Consider the following 22,479-nt stretch of genomic DNA (forward strand, 5'->3'; position numbering starts at 1 on the left):
CTACAAGACAAGAGATTTCAGAAACTTTTTGCATAAGCTAATATCTCAGGATTCTCATTTGCTATGTGGTATTTTAGACAATTCATTTAACTTCTCAGAGGTCAGGTTCCCTATCTGCAAAGCAAGGCAATATCTCTTTCAGAATGCAGCTTTGACAACTGCTAGAGGTAACCATAAAGCACCTAGCACAATACCTAGACACAATAAATAGCAACAGCAGTTAACCTTACTGATTAAGTAAGCAGCAAAGACAGGCACTGTGGCTCACTGTGACATCTGTGCAGGTGCTCTAAGCTCTTTTGAGGAAGGGGGCTAGGCCAGGGCACAGATATCTATCTAATATTCATGCTGTATGCAAGGGAATCAGGAACTGACCAAGACAATGTAAACAAAAGCTTTTATTTTATTTCTAATTTCATTCCTAATGTTGAAATTAGCTAGCGGATAGCACTGAAAATACACCTTCACTATACAAAACAGTGTAAACTGATTACACATTAATAAAGAATTTAGCACACACACTTCCAATTAAAGAAGCTAGATGCAGCCCTTGCTATAAAAAGCTGTACCTGAACAAAAATGGACATGTTTAGTCTAAGGCCCTGGCAGTTGACTACAGAATGTCAGTTGTTCCCAATTATGTTTAAATGTAGAAATAGCAATGATGTGGAAACTTACATTCATCAAATATTAGTATTTAAAATATACATGACTAATAAAATGAACATTCAAAGGAGCCACTGCTCAGCATGTTCCATGTTGGCCACTTGTGGACAGTGATCTCAACCAAAGAGAACAGAAGTTTTGAACATCTGAGAAGTTAAAAATAGGATGAAGGGGAAATAAAAGAACAAGATAAGCTTCCTCCAATGAGAGCAGTAGGTGATGCCCACACGTCGTAAACAGCTTAATTTCAACAATAGGTGCACATGGGACGTGTGATAATGCCTGGCAGAACCTGGGAAGCTCAACCATGGACAGGCTCATGCATAGCATGGACCAATGTTTCCACAACTCAGGATGAACTTTTCTGTCCCCAGTTAGCAGTGAAATAATTTTAAAAAATAGTTTCAGCCTTTGAACAGTAAATTTCCAGTCCCTTCTGTGCACTGAAATGTTTGGGATCTGTTGGGGAGAGCCTTGGTTTCAAGACTTGAACACATGCACAGCTCGCACCACGTACTGCCGGCAGATGGGACACTCACTCATGCGCTTGCCGCACTTGGTACAGGTAACCATGTGCCCGCACTCGAGCAGGACACAGTCGATGACGGCGTCCATGCAGATGCGGCACAGGCTGTCATCTTCCTCATCCTGCAGCTGCAGCCGCTCACCATCTGAAAGGCAACAGAAGGCTGGGGCTGGGGGCATGGCTACCTGTCTGCCCAGCCCAAAGCTGAGCAGCCATCTGCTGAGTGACCACTGTAGGCCCAATACACCCCAGAGTTGTAGAGGCAATAATCCCAACTTCTTTGCACTTTGATTCCCTTCACTGGAAATGGCAATAATAACAATGCCTACACCTCAGAGTTTTGTGGATAAGAAGAAATGCTTGGCTTAGGGCCAGGTAAGAAGTGCCCAACAAATGTTAGCTACTTATTTCTGTTTTATATCTTTGTGTAATTTAAGGTGTTGGGCTGGCTGGTTAGCTCATTTGGTTAGAGTATGGTGCTAATAACACCAAGGCCAAGGGTTCAGATCTCCTTACTAGCCAGCTGCCAAAACCAAAAAAAAAAAAAAAAGTTGTGATAAATACATATCTAGGTTGGCCTTTTATACCTGAGTCTGAAAGTCAGGACACTGCTGGAATTTTAGCTCCATTGCCCTAGCTATGTGGCCTGGGAAAGTTGCAGTCTACAGAGACTCATCTCAGTAGGATGAGGAGCTTTATTTCCACACTCACAGGAAAGTTAGGAATAATCCTACATCAAGTAGTGAAGGACATCCTTCCCACCAGTCTTAGAAGCATTTCAAGCCATCTAACTGTGTTCCTGGCCACTCTGGCACTGGTGGAGTCTGTTTAACTCAGGGATGGGCCATCGTGGGTCTGTGGCCCAGATTTAGGTTCTGAGAAAATCCAGGCTCTGAGTAAGGAAGGCAATGGATGAGTTTTAAAAATTAACCTCAGCCAGAGATTTGGCTACATGGCTATGGACTTTGAGGCTTCCCTTTCTACAGGTCTTAGAGGGGATCAATGGGAATCATGAACATGGTTAGAAAAACCAAGACAGAAATTCAAGCATGAGGGGCCAGTAGTCTCTGGATTTCAGAGAAATAAACATTTTACAGCCTCCCATGTCAAGAGACTACTGGTGTAGACCTGGGAGAAAAGATCTAATGGGATGAGATGGCAGATGAGCCAACGGAGAAGATGCTAGAGGATTTCTGAGATTAAATCAGATTCTGGGGGCTGGCTGGTTAGCTCAGTTGGTTAGAGCACTGTCTTAATATCACCAAGGTCAAGGGTTCGGATCCCCAAACCGGCCAGCTGCCAAAAAATAAGATATTTTTAAAAAATGAATAAATGAATAAATAGAGTTTGGGCCTTGGTCTCCTCTCCTGCGTGGAAGGTTCTTTCCAACTCTTTCCAATTTATGAGCATAAAGCAGAGTCTGCTAGGGCAACTGGGTAAGGCTTGCTAAGGTCGATCTTGGCATAAGGGGCTTGACACCAGCTAAGTTACGAAAGAATTCAGCTGTGCTCAAGACAAAATGCATTCCATCCAAGCTGGAGATTGAACCAGGGTTACGTTAGGCAGCGAGTTAACTGGGAAACACTTTGGAAACCATGCATGTCGTGGCCTCCTACATCACAAACTCCATGAGGGTGGGCGTGGCTGTGCATTACCATCATGCGCTGTAGTGGACTGAATTATGTCCCCCCAAAACTCATTGAAGCTTGAATTGTGTCCCCCAAGTTTTATGTATTAGAAACTTGGCCCACGCTGTGACTGTTAAGAGGGTGAGAAACCCTATTATGGTAATTGAAAGGTGGAGCCTTGAAGAGGTGATTAGATTGTAGGACCATGCCAATAGGAAATGAATTAAAAATGGTCACGGGTGTGGTTCTGAGGGCTTTAAAAAGAGAGTGAATGAGGAGGTCAGTCTCTCTCTGCTCTGCCATTTTTCAATGTGATACCCTGCTGTCACGGTCACCACCACCAAAGGAGGCCTTCACTAGATGTGTTCCCTGGACTTTGGACTTCCTAGCCTCTGAACCTGTAAGCAATAAATTTCATTTTCTTTATAAAATTCCCAGTTCTGTGTATTTTGTTATAAGCAACAGAAATAGACTAATACATGCATTGTACATTGTTATTTACATTTATGAAGTAAACGACTTCTCCCTTCACTGCCAGAATACCCTTTCCCAGCCAGCAGCCTAGGACCACTGAAGGCCCTGAGGATTAAGATTCCTGTATAGTTACCAGCAGCCCCCAAAAAAAAAGAAAAAAAAAAATTCCTATGTCTACCATTGTCTTAGAAGTAGCTGTGCCAAAATACTTTGTGCATATTCTGGGCATAAACCTGTTCATCAACAAATGCTGTATTATACTCCTATTTCTTTTTTATTTTCTGGCAGCGGGCCGGTACAGGGATCAAACCCTGGACCTTGCTGTTATCAGCACTGCACTCTGACCAACTAAGCTAACTGGCCAGCCCTATAACCAGCTTTTAAAGAAAAAAACTCAAGATAATAAAAGATAGATGAGAGGTATGTTTAAGTCTAGATAAGAACATAAGATCTGTTAGTCTGAACACCACTGAATTTTTTTTTCCTTGCCCATAAATGCTGTGTCCCTTGGTCCTGTTACCAGCTAAGGAAGATTTCTGTACCATACTTCGTCAATAAATAGTTAAGAAGTTCTTAACCTCAGCTTCTTGTGACTTAAGAAGAAACCTATTAATACTTGATGATAAGAACTACTTAACACCTGGGCTGTAGGGAATTTTTTCCCCCACTGTTAGGGTTTAAAAACTTCAACTGAGACAACCAAAGTAATGGCCTATCAGAGGGGTTAGTGAGAAAACAAGCATTTTTATAGAGACAAAGAATTTCATTAAGTTTCTAACAAATTATGCTAAGAAAAACCAGACTTAATCTAACTCACTTGGCAATGGTGGTCTCAGAACCAACATCACATAATGATCATACTATAACAGGCTCATTTAGCTAAACTAATTCATACTCTGTAAAAAAGTACAGTTTTTTCAAAACTAAACTTGATGTAATCGTGACAGAAACAACCCAGTTTTTAAAAGCCTAAGAAAGAGTAGTGTAGAGAAAAAGAGGGAAAAAAAAAAAAAATTCAACCTACATGACTTTTGGTTTTCTTCATTCTCTTTGTATAATCGGTTTACTTTCTCTACCAGCTCCCATTTTTCACAACAACCGGAATAACTGACAAAATTCCGAGCCAGTATTTCCTTCAGCTGGCGCACGCTCATCCCTTCCACCTCTTCAAGGCTTGACAGGTCGGACAGCGAAGCTCTCACTCTCTTCTTAGCGAGCCCAGGGGTCTAAAATCACAGCATCCATTACCTCTGTCCCCACAAGTCCAGACCCCCCTCACCCTTTAGTCATCACTTGCCCTGAATATTCTTCCCAGACTTCTCAGCAGTCCTGAAGTGTCTTAATATATTGTCCTACACTCACTCAGACCAGAAGAAACATCCCATGCTAATCCAGAGAAAGTCCACATAGGCATCTTCCCTTCCTGCCAGACTGACATGTCAGGAAAACCAAATTTTATGGGAGGTCTCACCTGCTCCTCCAAGTTTTCTTCTTCATCATCATCGTCGTCATCCTCATCGTCGTCTTCTGTGTTTGCTGAAGCTATTTCACTTTGTACCTACACACACGCACGCACGCACGCACGCACGCACACACACACACACACACACACATGTCTAATTAGGTCAGGAATCATATATTCCTAACAGTAGCAACCCACATTTGTCACTACAGAAAACCCTTCCATAGATCCTTCCCCAAAATGACCCAAAAGTCTGGCATACTCATCTTTACATCCTGAATGCCGCTGCCCTTCCCAAGGAGTTGGGCCCTACATGATTGCCTAAAGAACTTACCTTCCATAAAGTCATCTCAAAACAATTCCTGTGTGTATTTGAATTTGTAAAATCTAACCAGGGTATTAACTCCCTGAGGAAGGTCCATATGGAATGCCAAAGCCATTAAGGATACGAGATGGCAATGCATCACATTATCAAAGGACCTGCAGATGGCTTGTTTCACTGGAGCCTCTAAGATGCAGACAGAAAAAGCTAAAGCTCTGACTAGGATTGGTCCAAGTGTCAGGGGCATCTGATTTGAAAGATCTCAATCCTACTACATTGTACTTAGACATTCTAACTCCAAAGAAGGCTTTCTGGACTTCTTCACTGATGGCTCATGCTAGTTCTAGATTTAAGAATTCCTCAGAGGCACTCTTTTCTTTAGGAAAAATAGAAATACCTTCGATTTGGGTTATTTACCTTCTTTCTCATCTTTTGACTATTTTGACCATAACTCTACAATAGTCTAGGTCAGTTCAAATATTCCCTCCCACTGATTCACAAGCAGCATATTATTATGACCTACACCTCCCAAAGAGTGCTGTATCCCAAAAGCAGTACATGTCAGACGTGTCTTATGTTTGCATCATAATTATGCCAGTTGTCGTTTGGGAAAACTAACTTGGACTTATCTAATTTATGACTATCTGGATGGCAACTAGACCAAATTTCCCTCTGCTTTTAATAACCCCTTTCTTCATGGAAGAAAAATGTGGAGAAAGTTGTTCAAAACAATCTTTTGGCATTTTAGAATCACTCATATACAAGTGAATATTAATTACAAGCCCTTGCATGTTATTCAGTTAGGATCCTCAATGACCTCATTGGGACAATATTCTAATTACAATTAGTAAATAACTACATTTTTTCACTAATTCAGGTGTCTCGTTATCTAAATTAGAACAATCTCACTGTAGCAAGGCAACTGGGCATTAGGTTAACTTACGCTACTGATTGTTTTTATCGTCACTGACATTTGTACAAATAGTCCCGCAAATGTGTATATGCTATCCTTTTCACAGTCATTATTTCAACACTTAGTGTTTACATAAGATGGGGAAACTGAGGTAGGTCCTGACTACGGTCAACAGATTATGAGCTATTTTTGGACCCTTTGGACGACAGACTTTGGGGCCACCTAGCCCCTAAACACTGAAACTACACAACAGGAGAGCCTGCAAGAACAGAGTTCAGTTGGGTGTGGAACCTCTGCTCCGGCATGTGACTCCTAATTCATCTGAAGTCATCAAGCGCTAAAGGCCCCACCATATATGGCCAAGAGTAAGCATGCTAGGCCCTCAGTGTAATTAATTACACCCTCATACCTGTGCCAGCACTCCAGATCTGGAGGTCTGATCTCCATCCATAAGCTCTCCCTGAAATGAAGACACAGTAGCAGAGGGGGCTGTATAGTCTGAAAAAAACGAATGAGTAAAAAAGCTGGAAGTCTGGGACCTCGAGGAATTCAGACTGCTTGTGTCCGTGTCATCCTCAGTGCCTAGTCCGTGATGACACAGTACTAGATCTACCAAATCTTCTTTCTCCCGACAAGTGTCTATCGGAATGTTTCTAAGAAGGAGATACTGCCGTAGATCTTTCACTTTCAGTCGCATTAACTGAGGGCGCTGAAAAGCTGTCTCTTGTAATAAGTGACAAGTAGAACATCTACGGAGATTTTCTTGTAAGACTGAGCAAATGGAGCAAAAATCCTTCTTGCAGTCACTGCATACATGCTGAAAAAAACAGAAAAGAAGCATTTAATGATAGCAAGAGATAGGCCATTATGAAAACCCTAGTTTTTCGGCCAGCTGCCAAAAACAAGAAAACACTAGTTTTCTTTTTGCCTTCTATTCGGCCAGCTGCCAAAAGCAAGAAAACACTAGTTTTCTTTTTGCCTTCTATTAAAATTTAATTTTACTTATGAAGTCCACCATGGCACCATACTACTTTCATAGGAATTTTAGTGTTCTAAAAGCCATGTAAATCAAAATAGTCACTGCCGAGGCAGTTTGGATTCACCAAAGTTCAAATATAGCACTTTAGGAAAAACATATACTCTCATGTTAATGAATTAAAACCTTTCCACCCCTTGGTGCAAACATGTAATTAGCAGAGCAGTGCTGACTTAAACCACGTGGAGCAGAAAGCAAAACCAGAAACTCTCTTCCTGGTCTTTTCCTACATGGAAAATTTCCCCTATTTAAAGAGGAAAAGAAAAAAAGCATAACACAGGGAGGGAAAGAGAAAAGCAACTGATGTCTCAAGGTCAATCTAAGAAACTAGGGAAAACCGCTAAGACAGTCATCTGTCAACTACACAGCCTTAATCACAATGAAAGCCATTCCACTAGAGAAGCTTAAAGAGGACACTAAGATGTGGTCATTGCTGCTTGGTGCATTGTTCTCACAAGTTAGCACTTTTTTTTTCAAAGAACTGAATTGATGAACAAAGACTGCAAGATGGCCTAGCAATATGATAATTCTCAGAAAGGCTTTCTGTCCTAGTGGGGGAAAAAACTGTTTTAACCTAAGTATTTTATGCTAAATCTCTAACCAGTAGTTATCTTGTTATATTTATTTCTTCATTTGAGAGTTAAGAATATGGTTAGGGACAAATTTTTTGAAACCTGAGATCACAGTTACAGTAAATCATCTCTGAACAAAACTGCAGACCAATAAATCTCTTGCTTCAAAAAACGAAGCAGCATCAGGAAGAATCAAATGGTACGAAGAATCAAATGGTACGTCAGAGTTCAGGAGAAAGGATGCCTGAACAACATGAGAAGTAACAATGTCTACTCAGAAAACTTGAGCCATAATACAATCCCTTCAACTGAGTATTTTCATAAATAGGAAACGGTTAATGAGACTAAACTGTAGATATTTTTATAAAAAGAAATAAAGATTCATTAGCTACTTAAAATAACCTGTAATCAAGAATTCTGATAAATATGAAATGCTGTGACATTTCATACAACTCACCTTCTTTCTAAAGACTGAAAACGAAAGTCCACAGGCTTTGCAAACTATATTAGGCCCTTCTGTAGCTGCTGGTGGATAGGTAGAAAAATCAGGGTTTGGTGTAAATCTGAATGGACCTCCTGCAAATCCTGACTGCTGGCCCCTGACAGCTCCGGTTCCCATGACTTCATTCAGCAGCCCACAGCACGAAGCCCACATTGACGTGGCTCCTGCCTGAAAAGGAACACAAGTACCAGTTTAAAGCTAAGTGCAATCTGAATTCCCTGGGATCCTCAGGGAATGTCATTCTGAAAAGGTAAATTTACCCTAAATATCTTGGAGATTATTTCTTTGGGCATCAAAATTTCAAGCTATTTGGAAAGAAATAATTTTCTGGAATTTCCGAAGAATATTTGGTGTTGGAGGTATTCATGATATCTTGTTAAACAAAAGGAAAAAAGATACATGATCCAAATTTTGTAAAATAAATAACAAAAAATATAACCACCCAAACACACAAAGATACATGTACACATGCATAGAAAAAAAAGACTGGCTTGAAATATGTCCTGTGAAATATTTGGGATATGCTTATACTAAAAAATTGCTCATTTTTTAAATCTGAAATTCAAATTTCCTGGCACCCTGTATTTTATCTGGCAACCTTAGACTCACTGTACTAGACACCACAGTTCTATAGGCTGAGGCAGATTTCCCCAGCTATTGTTTAGCAGAAAGAACATAAATTCAATTTACTTAATTTCACTAAAACTCTGTTCTCTCATTTGTAGTTGGATATAATATACTATGGTATATATAATTTTTTTAAATGACTGAGAAAACATCAAGATGCCAACTGAAGCTCTCTCTAGATTTTAATGTATTATGTGTAATTTATTTTCTCCTTTGAGCTTTTCTCTACTTTCCAAATTCTTTATAAAGAATATATTAATTTTGGCTGGCAGGTATGGGGACCCAAACCCTTGCCTTGCTATTATAACACCACACTCTAACAATTAAGCTAACTGGCCAGCCCAAGGAAAGTACTTTTTAAACAGCAGTTATTCTACCTTTTTAATCTGAAAATACTAAACATTGTTTTCAATGATGATAATCATGACAACTTCCCAGGGTATAAGGGCTATTATCCACTCCACTAAATGTCCCAGAACTAATGTATTGCTTTTCAGGGTCTTTTCTCATCTCTTCCCTCTCTGTGAGCCACCATCACTATACCTATCTGTAGCAACCTGTCTTCTTTTCATTGAGGTCTCAGAAACCTGATAACCAAGCTTGTTAGAAGTAAATATAAAAGAATACATTTTCAGAGAGGGCCAAGGGCATTTTCCCATGCTTTAAATATAAAAGTTACAGTGTTTGGAACCAACAGGTTTTTGCCCCTTGTCTTAATTCTTAAACATACTCTAGAATCTTGATAATGTTATAGATAATGGAATTCCAGATAGCTGAGGTATTATTACAGGTTGAGTATCCCTTTCAGATTTTTTTGGATTTTGGAATATTTGCATTGTACTCACTGGCTGAGCCTCCCAAATCTGCAAATTCAAAATTCAGAATGCTCCAATGAGCATCTCCTTTAAGCATCATGTCAGTGCTCAAAAAATTTCAGATTTTGGAGCATTTTGGATTTTCAGATTTGGGATGATCAACCTGTAGTTAAAATGGAAGCATCTAATAATATCACAGTCCCAGGCTGGCCCGTGGCTCACCTGGGGGAGTGTGGTGCTGATAACACCAAGGCCACGGGTTTGGATCCCTATATAGGGATGGCCGGTTAGCTCACTTGGGAGAGCGTGGTGCTGACAACACCAAGTCAGGATTAAGATCCCCTTACCAATCATCTTTTAAAAAAAAAAAAATAATGATAAAAAAATAACACAGTCCCGTTTATTTTATTATCTGACTGTCAAACATTTACTGTTTATCCAACAAGCTCTTAAAAAAACAAACAAACAAACAAAAAATCCTTAAAAGGCAATTTGGAATGCTATAGAAGGATAATGTTATTCTTGTTACTACCCAGAAGTAATGTTATACTAAGTACAGGGAAAGGAGAAGGTAAAGCAGTAAGAAACCACAATACAAGAAGGTTCAAACAGTCCTAAGTCTCAGGATCACTGGTGTTAAGTATTATATGGCTTCATACCCTATAACTCTCAAGAAATAGTAATGCCTTTAAAAGTCAGGTAAAATTACAATTAACAGTTCATACTTTTAAGTGAATATACACACCTCAGACTCTCAAGCCAAGATTTGTTTAAATATAAAAGCATGAAATTCTATATTTACTAATGATTAATTTAAAGTGATTATTCTTTTAAGCAAAGGACTTATTTGCAGTCCTTTAAAGTGCGCTCTCTTAAATGAAAATATTGTTTTAAAAAAAATTTACACATAATTTGGGGGAGGGGATACCTCAACTGCAGAAAATACTACTGGGGTCAACTTTTCTTCATTCTAGGAGTTAAAAAGTTTTAGAGAACTGATGATCTACCTACTAAACAATTAGACAGCTGGGGCTGGCCAGTTAGCTTAGTTGGTTAGAGCATGATGTTGATAACACCAAGGTCTGGGGTTCGATCCTTGTTACCAGCCAGCCACCAAAAAAATAAATAAAAAAGAAACTGTCAACTGGTTAGAGCGTGGTGTTGATAAACAGCTCTATTAGATTTTAGCTCCCTTCCAATTTACATGTGATGTTGTGTCCTCAATTGGAGTGAAAGTTCCTGTGGAGAGAAACTTCCTTCTCCCACAGCATCTATTTTCCATCATCATGACTGACAAGTAACCATGTAAAAGGTTTCTTATATTACCTCTTTACATGTAACATTATGTAAATTTCACATGATACTTGGAAAGCTCAAGTTGTGTTTCCTTGGTAAAGATTAAGGTAAAAGAAATTCTGACCTAGCAGGTCAAAGACCTCAAATGACACTCCCCTTTAAAAGCAGCACTGCCACACATTTGCCCTTTTTACCAGAGATAGTTTTACAATGAGTCAAGGAAGGATATAATTTTTCAAACCATGTTAATGAGTATGAGCATTAAAATTCTAGGCTGAAAATATTTTTTAAAACTACACAGCTCTGGTGAAGGGAATAGAAGGATTTATTTTTGGGAAAACAGGTTCAGTCTCTGTGTAGATATTAATATTGGAGGGTGACGATTTTGTCCCATTCCTAATGTTTCTATAAAAGGAACAGCATTTCCTTTTCATTCCCCAGAGGAAAATAATAAAAAGAACACTTCTATCTTCTTTCAGCCATCTCAATATTAAAAAAACAAACAAACAAGCCCAAGACAACCCCCAAAGCATCCCAGGCAAAAAATATGTTGCTATAACCCAATATTCAGTACAACTTAGATTCATATTACTGCTGTCAGCCAAAGACTATAGCAGAAGGAAAGAAGAAACGCTGAAAAATCCAGGTTGCAGCTTCATCAGGATCTGTGAACTTAAATTTGGACAAAATTTCCTAGTAAGAGAATAATCTCCCAATGAAAGAATACTCTTAGTATCATAGTGAGGGGTAAATCCACCCATGCTTAGTTATCCTGAGAGTAGCACTTGCAACAATCCAGCCTTCTTGTTCAGCAATTTGAAACAGTGGAAGCCCTAGTCACTAGTTTTATTTGAAGTTCCTTTCTTTCCCATCTAGCATATTTGAAAAACTTAATTTCTCTTTCCCTTTTAAGCACCCCAGTGCTGAAATGAAGGTGGTTTCTTTAGTGATTCTACCTCTCCAACTTCTTTGGAACTAGTATTTTTAGTCCTGTACCTCAGTGGCTGGCTGTCACTGCCTCCTGCTAAGGAAGTCCCTGGCCTGTGAAACTGCCCTTAAGACAACAAGCGGTTTTCAACCTTGGCTGCATATTGGACTCAGCAGAGAAGCCTTAAAAAATACTGATACCTGGGTCCCAACCCCAGTGACTCTGATCTCACTGGTCTTGGGTACAGCCTAGGTACCAGGATTTATTATTATTTTTTTAACTCTCAAGTGATTCTGATATACAGGCACAGTAAAAAGGTTAAGGTCTGCTCAGTCTAAGGGAAGACTTCTTCCTCCTGCCTACATTGTTTCAGCTAGAACATCACCCTCCACAGATTCCTGAACAGAAGGGGCTGTAGTTATTTCAGAAGCCTTTGCCTCCAGAGTTCTGGGGCTAACACCTCAACCTTGTGCTCTCCAAGACCTGTATACATTTTTTTCTGCAGGAGTGTAATATACTTCCGGTGTTTCCTTTCCCTCTATAGTTTCCCCCCATCTTTTCAGAAAGGCTCAGCTGAGTTTTTAGCAACTTAATCTGATTGTTAAGTTAGTTCCTTTCCTTTTTACCACACTTTGGCCTGAAACTTTGGCCAAAATTTGGTGCCTTCCTTCGTTTCATTTGCTCTTTGCTTTTTGGCTCAAACTTTTATTTCTTAACATACTCTTCTCCATGTTTTCTTGTGTGAAATCACCAATACTGGGAAAAAGTCAGTGATTTCTGGATCTGTCAAAAGCAGCCATTGTTTAAACTATCTTTGTCCTTCTTCACTTCCAAGTTGAGGAATCCACCCAGAAGATAAATTCTCCCAGGCTTGTTATCTTGGCTCCCTTTTAATATGTTTCATCTATTCTTCCTGCACTTTCCCATAAAATCCCAACTTCATAAATTTCTTCTGCATGTCCCCTAAGAGCAAAGGCATTTCTACCTACAATTGTCACCTAGATGCTCACCTAGTAATGAGTAAAGTGTCTTATACTGATCTTTCCCCCCTCAAATCTGTTTAAATTTTCTGTTACTTGACAGAACCTACAAAAGCAATTGGGGAACTATTTAAGAGACCATTTTCCCAATAGTTTACTGAATCTGGGCTCTTGGGGTAGGGGGGATATTTGCCAATTCATTCCCTGAGCTCTTGACTCTCTGCCCCTGTTATATTTCCTTGGAACCCAGTTACGATAACTGATAGGGTAATAACCAAAAAGTGTCCTTCTTTTGCACCCTCCCTTTAAATGCTGTAGAGTCCTAAATTCATGTTCTTTCCTTTTCCATTTCTGTCTTCCCTATCCTGAGATCTTCCTTCAGTTTAATCAGCCTTTATTCCTTTATTTTTCTTTTATTCACTCACTGCTTCCATTTTCATAGTAAGATTGAATCATATTCTCCAAACCACTCCATTCCCGCCTAGATTTTCTGAGTAAACCCAATACCTAGAAAGACGATATACTTGGCACAGCCCTCAGGCTTCTGAATTTGCAGTAAATACACTGAGTTATTGCTCTGCCTCAATTCCAAGGAGGTATATTCCTCACATAAGGGTTGCCATCTATCTTTTGTTCCTTTAAAAAAAGTCTACTACTTTACTCTTCTGTGAGTGAAGTCAAAGTCACGATCTGTGAAAACTAAAGCCATGATATGGGCTTACATGACCTACTGGAGACCATAGTTGAGAGCAAGACTCCACAGGCTACATACATGAATCCAAGAGAATTAAGAAGAACAATAATCTGTAAAGATAGCTAAAGTTCCCATGACCACGAATGTAGTTCAAAACAACATAGAGAACAGGATAGGGCAACTATCTACCCATGCCTGGAACAAAACTAAAAACTCAAGAGAATTTAGCTGTGTTTGCAGTTTACTTTCTAGCCATCAATGCCTACTGAAAATAAATGACATTTTCTTGATTATCTAACCCTTTTCCTACCCACCCCCTTAAGCCAAAACTGTTCCTGACAAATCAGCCATTGGACCATGGTCTGCCTAGCTTGTATCAGTTAGGAACCAAGTATCATATTATGGCCCATAGTAAGAAATTAAATTCTAAAACCTGCTTGTAGTGCCCCAGACACCATTGTGCACCAAGATTTTAGGGGGCCCATAACAGTACCTTTTTCCCACTTAAAATTTGGAGCTAATTAAGAAATAAGACACACAGGCTGGCCAGTTAGTTCAGTTCGTTAGAGAGCAGTGTTAGAACAACCAAGGTCAAGGGTTCAGATCCCCCTCCTGGCCAGCTGCCAAAAAAAAAAAAAAGATGGACAAATGGAAACTAAATTTTTTACTGATTTGTTTGCTTTTCTACTGCTAATACCAGTTGGAGAACATGACTGTAGCTCTGCAGCCAACTAAACTGTTTGCTAATATGCCACCTAGCTACTGGCACAGCTGACCAAGGGCAGCTTACCATCTAGTTGGGTGGAGAACAGAATACCATCCTCCCTATATGAAGAAAGATCTGAGAAGGTCCCAGCAAGTACTGAGTCAAGCATGTTTAGTTCCTTCACTAAAACTCACCAACATGAAAAGTCCCTCTTTTTCCTCTGGTGGCAAAAAGGCTGAAAGTGTTTTTTATACCGTTCCCTCTGTGAGAATGAATCAGAAATCCCCTCCACCCTGTAGGACCACCAATATTATAAGCACTCTCTCAGGTTCCTCTGTCAGATTCTAACAGTATAAGCTCATTCTGCATCATCATTTCAGTCAACAGAAGCAAGATGAAATGTGTTTCTTTGCAAGAGCAGTAGCCCAGCCCTCTTTCTGGCAGAGTGCCAGTTTTCAAATGGCCTCAAGGTTCAGCTGTCTTTGATTGTGTGTGTATGTGAGCTAATGTGGGGGAAATACTTCGAAATGCTAAATTTAAAGAATTAACGAAAAGTATACTACAAAGTTTGAATCCTATTATAAACTACATCAGGATGGGATCCCTTTTAATGAATCCATCAAATTAATACTAGCCAGCCAGAATGAATAATAATAAGTAGTTTCAATGAATAGTAAATGACAGCCAGAAAGAGAAAGAGACACAGAGGGAAGGAGAAAGCAAGAGAAAAGAAAGTTGATGGGTAGGAAAACAACAGAAAACTAAATGATCTAAGCCTAAGTCATTTCCTTTGGATTAAACTAGGTAAACAGCAGTAATAATGCCACCTCCTTTGTTTGCCCCAGCTCTACATTATATATGGTAATATTTTACACAGTAATTTTAAGGATGAACCTAGAAGTTTCAAATTCAAGAATATTAATTTTCTCAGATGTTGTAAGAAGCTACAAGGACCAGACCAGGATTCTTCCACCAATGAAAGCTTCCTCAGAGAACTCACCCACTATTGGTTTTGTTTTACACTCTGGACAATCTTTAGCTTGCTAAAACTCAATGTCCTTGTGTTAAACGACAGAAAAAGATGTTTCAAATCTTAGCACCAGTGATATAAAAGAATAAAATTTACAGTTTCCTAAATTTCAGTTAGGTTAAACTTTCCTACAGAACTTAAAGCAAAGCAGAAGAAACAGCTGCAACAATAAACAAAGCCTTTACCCTATTTAGAGCCACTTGAGAAACTCCTTAGAGTGTGAAAGGATTTCTTATTGAAATTTCTGCTTCAAATGAAGTACAACATGCAGGGAACTCTGCTTTCTTAATGACCAGATGCCACACAGGAAGAAATTCTATCCTAAATTCTTTCTCTCATACCATTTAGATATTAAGCAGGTTGCAAAAAGAGATGTTGACCTTTAAATTTTAGACAAGACATTGGCCAAATTGACAGATTTTACAATAATGTGTGCTATAGATCATAAATGTTACCTCCTCACGTTTGGGTTTTTGTTTTCTTTTTCTTTGGACAGTATACTTGATCCTTAGCACAACTCCCCCACCTTTCAGAGAAGGAAAAAAGGAAACTATATTCAGATTGCTTTCTACTTGATATCTCATTTTGAGCTTGAAAGAATAAACATGATTAGCACAATTAAAAGAGACAGCAATATAAATATGGAAAAACAGGAAGGAGGATTAAATCAAATTAACACAGAACACCAATTTGGATCTTTTTAAAAATCCCTTATGGGGAGTTAATTAGATGTTACTCCAAGGTTAAACAGTTACTTGAGCCTGAGAAATAAAATCTATTTCAAACATCAGTTTCTAAACAATAACAAAAAATTAAAGGAGAAAGTAAAGAAAATACCCATCCCACACATACTAAAATCAGCTGCTCCTGGGTTTGAGTGAAAATGTACTTATCTAATTGCTTAGCCTTTAAAGTAATTTCAATTACACTAAAAGACGTACTTGCTTACATGAATATTCACAAGTTAAAATTCCAAGACATCAGGAATCACTAACCCTGCTCAGAAATCTACAGATGCACATATCCACAATTAAACAATTTCAATAACAATCAACGTAAGTTAAATAATAAACAATTAAACAGCCCAAATCCTAAATTTTGTGAATCCAGTTTCATAAAAACATAAATGAAAGCAGCAGTCATAGCTGTCATCTTGCACAGACTGATGTCTATTGAGGTCTGCATTTTGCTTCAGAAAATATATCTTTTCTACATTTTTCAACTGCCACCAAACTTTGTTTTTAAAATTTCAACTTAGAAAGCAGTATGTTTCACTTAAATTCAAAAACACTTCTGTTTTCAAAGAACTCATTTAAAAATTTCAACACTAGACCTATCTCTAATTCTCTCCTTCCATGTCTAGTTCCTTGATGGGGTACAAATATGAAATTAATAAAGATACTGACATTCTTTGAGGAAGTATATATAAAGATCCCTGCTATGTTTTCAGATCTTAACACAGCAAGATGATAGTTTTCAGGAAATAAAGCTACTTCTAGATATTTTAATAGGTATTCTAAGTTGAAATAATATTTTATAACTAAACTGGAAAGTTAAAAATAAGCTCTTAAAATATCCCATAGTTCAAGGCACAGTTCAACAGTTACCTATTCCAAAAATTTTCCTTGCTTCCTGAAGCCAGAATTATCCTTTCTTGCTCCTGAGGGTTTTTGCACTTTTTGTTACCTTATATCATTCTGCCTTGTAATGTGATTACCTGCAAATGTCTCTTCTCTTTTGATTGGCAAACTCCTTCCTAAACGGTGGGATTATATTTTGAATTACTGTCCTTCTACTCATCATGTCTCCCTCTTGGCTAACGCGTAAGAAATGTTAAACAAAATATTTGTGGAATTTCTCTAGCCACTTAACACTCCCTTTCAATCTTCCATAGCAAATCTTTGAGGCTTTGTGATGTTAGAGTTAATCCAGCAGCTCACTGATATTTTCCTTACCCACATCAAGCACACCTCTTCATTGAGATTAGTGAAATCGTGTAGGTCTGAAAGAGTATCTTCCTTTCTGACTGATCCGACTTGGTTTAAGTTAGGCAAATGAATCAATACCTGCACTGACAGCTGTACACAGAGCTCATTAGAACTCTCAAGTTGCGAGAATCATCTCACAAAAGCAGGCTAGATCTCCCCCTTTCAACCCTTTTCTTAAACTTCTCATCAGTAATGCTCCCACGCTCACTCCCACCTTGGAGAACTCAAGCTGCCAAATTACTTGCTGCGTACCTAGTGGCGATGGAGACATCTAGTTTGCTAGAGCTCTAGGTCACGGCCCCAGCATTATGCCTGCGAAGAACCCCTTGAAGGTGGGATTCCCGCCCCGAACCGTTTCTACCTGTTAGCCTGGCTCCAGGCTCACCACTCCTTTTCCCTTCAGTCCGTAATGTTCCTGACATTTGGGCTAGTCCAAGGACTCGGAGCGGGAAAGGGCACGCCGTGGGCAAAGGCACGGAGGGAAAAGGCGAGCACCAGTGGCTCTGCCCCAGGCCCCCGAACAAGCGCACAGGGCCCGGCGCAGAGAGGGGCCCACCAGGGGACGGGGTACGCCCGGCCTCTCTTCCCTCCTCGGGCACGCTGACGGTAGGTGCTGTGGGAGCTAGAGAGGCTCCGGGAACCCAGTCTCTCCGCCCTGGGTCGGTCAGGGCCTCAGATGCCGGCCGTTCCTCAGTTCCGCGACCCCCCTAAGCGGAACTCCCAGAGGTGCCGGCTGGGTAAACGCTAAGGCGGAAAGAAAGGAGGCGCTTCGGATGCCCGGGCCGGATAGGAGAGGCGAGGAGGGTCTGCCCGGCTCCACTGGCCCCTCACCTTCATGGCCGCGACCGCCTCGGCTCTGCCGGCTCTGCCAGAGAACTCAGTACCATACCAGCAGCTCGCACAGCCGACCTCCTTCTTGGGGGCGATTACGGCGCCTCCCGAGGCGACCCAGCGTCCGGACGCAAGGGGCGTGGCCACGCTCGCCGCGCTCCTGGGGAAGAGCGCCGAGCGGCGTCCGAGCCGGCCAATCGGGAGCCGACGCTCGGGGGGGGGGGGGGGGGGGGGGGGGGGGTGGGGTGGGGGTGGGGGGTGTCGGTCACCAGAGCCTATTAGGAGGCGGGAGTAGGGCGGGGCCCCATGGGCGGGGCCTGACTCCGTTCCGCCCCGAGAGGAGATGGGCGGGCCTGGGCGTGGCGGGAGGCGCTCTCCGGAGCAGCTTTCCTGGTTGGGTGGCTGAAATGGGAGTCCGCGTCTCCCGAGGGACCTGCTGCGGCAGAGATTGGGCTTACTGAGGTGGGAGGCGAGTTCCCGGGGCGGGGAGGGCGGGAAGGGCCACGGTAAATGAAGACGCCGGTTGGCTTGAAGGCTTTTGTTGTAACCGTCAGAGCAGGGCCTCCTGTGACGTTCACGCCGCTTTATACTCGGGGATGACCTGGCCTCCCCAATCCAGGGTCCGGTGAGGAGCGGCAGCTACACACGCTAGGACGCAGCCTTTGAAAACAAGGTTTATTGAAAACACTTGGAGAACCACGTGCTCTTTTAAAGCGAAGTTCAAAATAACCAAAATCCTAGCACAGTGAAAGAATTCGCGTGATCCCTTGTAATTGACATTTTCGGACAGAGAAAGTGAGGTTGTAAATTAAGGTATCGAAATCTTCAACTGGACTGGATGACCCTCATTTGGTTTTCCTACACTTCTTTCTCTTACCTCTAACTCAACCAGGATTTAAGCATTTAAATGAACATGAAGATGTCACTTCGCTCTCCATGTGAGCCTAAGACTGTTCTATGCCTTAATAGATTTGCTTGTATGTACTATGTCAGATTAAAACACACACACACACACACACACACACACACACACACACACACACACACACACACACAGCCAGGCCACTGCCTTATACTGAAATAATACGTCAGCTTATTTTTCTTGCTTTAAGTGTTGCTCAGATAATGTAACTTCTTACACAGGAAAAACGCACAAAAGGCCACTGTGGCGCTCTGCGGTGATGCCTGGAATCCTACTCACAGTGCCAATTGTGGAGCTAATAATCCTATTCGTGAGGCCAATTGTCTAGCTCCACGACCCCGCCAGTTGTGGGGCTCTTTTACCTACCGGTAATCCTGCCGACTGGGCCAATTGTTGATCTAGGGCTGTGGGTCTGGAGCTCCCAGACCACTCAAGCCCGTTCACGGACTGGGTCACAAACCCATCACACGCTAGGCTGGGTCACCAGACCCCACACACACCAGGCTGGGTCACCAGACCCCTTCACGCAGGTCTATGAGCTAGGTAACCAGCCAAAAGGTCCTTGGTAGCTGTAGTTTGGAAAGCATGGCTGCGCTGTGCAGACTCCGGAGGCAGATGCCCGCCCACTTGCTTCACTAAAATTCTATCTCTGCCCCCGCCCCCAAGAACACAAGAATAGCAACAAAACTAAAAAGATACATTGGTGCACATGCGCACCAACTCCACACACAAATTTGCGTACAATGGACGTGCTGAACCACACCCAACTGGACCCGAAGCGAGGGCCCTGACCAAACTATTCTATTTTCCCAACAGCCATTCATTCACCATACCTGGGCATCAGCTGAGCTTCATCGGAAGCGAAAGTATTCATTAGTTCTTCTAATGGTCTAGGCACAAAGAAACAATAAAAACTTGCTGGTGGTACAAAGCCATAGTTCTCCCACTTTAGAAAGGACCTGGCAGGTCAACCTCAAGAGTTAATGAATGAGCACATGAAAAGTTGCTCAACATCATTAGCCAACAGAGAAATGCAAATCAAAACCACAGATACCACCACACACCTACTAGGATGGCAAAAATAAAAAAGACAGATGAATGTTGGTGAGGATGTGGGGAATTTGGAATCCTTGTACATTAACGGTGGGAATGCAAAATGGAATTAATGCTTTAGAAAAGTCTGGCAATTCTCCAAAAATGTTAAACAGAGTTACTATATGACCCAGCAATTTCACTCCTAAGTATTCTCAAGAGAAATAAAAATGTATGTCCACAAAAAAAGCTTAAACACTAATGTTCATAGCAGCTTTATTCATAATTGCCAAAAAGTGGAAAAAACCCAAATGTTCATTATCTGATGAATGAATAAATAAAATATAGTATGTCCATACAATGGAATATTATCTGGCTGGAAAAAAAAAGGGAAGTACTGATACATGCTACAACATGGATAAACCTTGAAAACATCATACTAAGTGAAAGAAGCCAGACACAAAAGATCACATATTGTATGATTCCATTTACATGAAATGTCCAGAATAGGCAAATCCAGAGACAGAAAGTAGAGTAGTGGTTGCACAAGGTCGAGGGAGCTAGGAAGAAATAGAGTGATTGTTACTGGGCACAGGGTTTCTTTTTTGAGTAATGAAAATGTTCTAAAATTGACTGTGGGGAAGGCTGCACAACTCTGAATATACTAAAAACTATTGGATTGTACAATTTAAATGGGTGAATTGTATGGTATGTGAATTATATCTCAATAAAGCTGTTATAATAATAATGGTAAAAATATTGAGAAACAACACACACAAAAATGAGTTAATGCAGCTGGAGAGTGGCCACAGAAGGGTAATTAAAACAAGAGGTGCTGGCCAGTTATCTCAGGTGGTTAGAACTAAGTGTTATAACACCAAGGTCAGGGTCAAGGGTTCTGATCTCCGCACTGGCCAGCCACCCGCAAAATAAAATAAAACAGCTAAGAGTAGGCAGAGATTTAAGTATTGGGAACATTTTAAAACAGTGCAATTCTTGGGAAGACTCGTCTTATTTTGTCCCCTGCACACAGATCTGTGCCTAGCATAAAGCAAGCTTCCAATAAATGTTTGAATGAATTCAAGGAATATGATATTTAAAGAAAAAAATCGTAAGGGAGTCTACAGAGTACTCATGAGTTCATAATCCCTAACTACTTGAAGTTGGGACCTGCTGAAGCTTGAGAGACATTTGTGCTTACACATCATACTTTTTCAATAAAAGAGATGTATTATATGATCAAAATTTTTTCTTTGTTTCAAACTTCATATAATAACAACCTCTCTCCATTGTGTACTAATTGTATCAATTGTCAGTCGGGAAAATTTGGTCTGTTTGCTAACTTAAAATCATAAAAACCTAATACTTTGTATTTCAGAGACAAAAAGTAGGATTGCCAAGAAACATGGGATAATTTATTGCAGCTCAACTAGTTGCTTAGGATGTAGTAAGGCTGTTCTCTGAGGTTTTGTTTGTTTGTTTTGCCTCAAAAAATTTTTACTGAATTCACAATCTGCTAAAAAGTCAATGAAATAATTCCAAAACCTCTCTCAAGTTCAAGAAGAAGCCAAAGTTTCATTATCCAAATTTTTAAAAGTTACTGAATAATCTTTTTCTTTCAACGTTATGTGTGTTCATAAGACAATAAGGTAAAGACTAGCTATTATTATTCTGCCAGTGGAATCTCTCAAAGTAGTAAGTCATGGGAGGAAGACAATATGAGCCTTTTGCAAAGTTGGTTAGCAACTTTAAGTGCTAAACCATTTCTTATTTTGGAAAATTTCAAACATATATGAAGTAAATAGAATAGTATAATGAACTGCCATGTACCCATTACCCAGTTTTAACAATTCTCTGCATTCTGCCATTCTTGTCTCATCTCCAGCACTTTATCTGTCTTCCCACTCCCCACCCACACTGAGTTAAATTACATCATTAGGTTAGTGTCTGACTCTGGTTGCCTAAATATGAGAGAGATGAAAGTATTGTGTTTGAGAATCAGATTTGGTTTGCTATGTTTTATTATACTTGGTCACTTTCACAAATATAACTATTTTAGCTAGTCAAGGTAATCCATCTTCTTTATAGCCACTGCTTAACTTTCATGATTTAAAGATCAAAGGGACTCTCTATCTTTGTTTAACTGGAGTTTGCAAATGCCAAAGTTGTAGATAGGTCATAAAATCTATTCACTGGTAGAATGAAAAAGTATTCCTTCATTTGAATGCTTAAACCAGGTTCCATGTGAATCCCCAGTGTCTGATTGACTTCCGCTACAGTAAAAATGGTTTCAACAGTACTTACTGCATTTTAGAGAACCATCTCTGCAGCCGGAGACCAGATGGCTCCACAGAATCATTTTGTTTTGTACTCATAGAATCTTTTGGGGATTCAGCTGGCAAATTACTTTTTCAACTTGAACATGTAATCCTCTTCTGCCTTAAGTTTCTCCATCTCTAAAATAGAGATAATAATTATTAACTGGCAGCTTATGTCTTAAACTTTGCTGGATGGTTGAGGAATCCTGAA

At 40.4% G+C, this 22,479-nt stretch overlaps 1 protein-coding gene across 1 annotated transcript; it reads right to left on the minus strand.

The window, feature by feature from the left end:
- Nucleotides 1-385: 385 nt before the first annotated feature.
- On the minus strand, nucleotides 386-18,131 carry RNF34 (ring finger protein 34). Its single transcript, XM_063086394.1, has 6 exons — nucleotides 17,997-18,131; nucleotides 8,057-8,269; nucleotides 6,401-6,808; nucleotides 4,766-4,852; nucleotides 4,319-4,520; nucleotides 386-1,337 (listed from the first exon to the last, which is right to left on the minus strand). The coding sequence occupies exons 1-6, from the start codon at nucleotides 18,000-18,002 to the stop codon at nucleotides 1,147-1,149; spliced, it is 1,107 nt and encodes a 368-aa protein (XP_062942464.1). The 5' UTR covers nucleotides 18,003-18,131; the 3' UTR covers nucleotides 386-1,146.
- Between the last annotated feature and the right edge of the window lie 4,348 nt (nucleotides 18,132-22,479).

The sequence above is a fragment of the Cynocephalus volans genome, chromosome 2, assembly GCF_027409185.1.
Source record: "Cynocephalus volans isolate mCynVol1 chromosome 2, mCynVol1.pri, whole genome shotgun sequence".
NCBI classification, from domain to species: domain Eukaryota; kingdom Metazoa; phylum Chordata; class Mammalia; order Dermoptera; family Cynocephalidae; genus Cynocephalus; species Cynocephalus volans.

Excerpts from the sequence above, each read along its gene's own strand:
- RNF34 (XM_063086394.1), bottom strand. Across the intron at positions 4,521-4,765 it reads AAGAAAACTTGGAGGAGCAG|ACCCCTGGGCTCGCTAAGAA; the intron begins GTGAGACCTCCC and ends CTGTGATTTTAG. Across the intron at positions 1,338-4,318 it reads TGAAGAAAACCAAAAGTCAT|ATGGTGAGCGGCTGCAGCTG; the intron begins GTAGGTTGAATT and ends GTTGCCTTTCAG.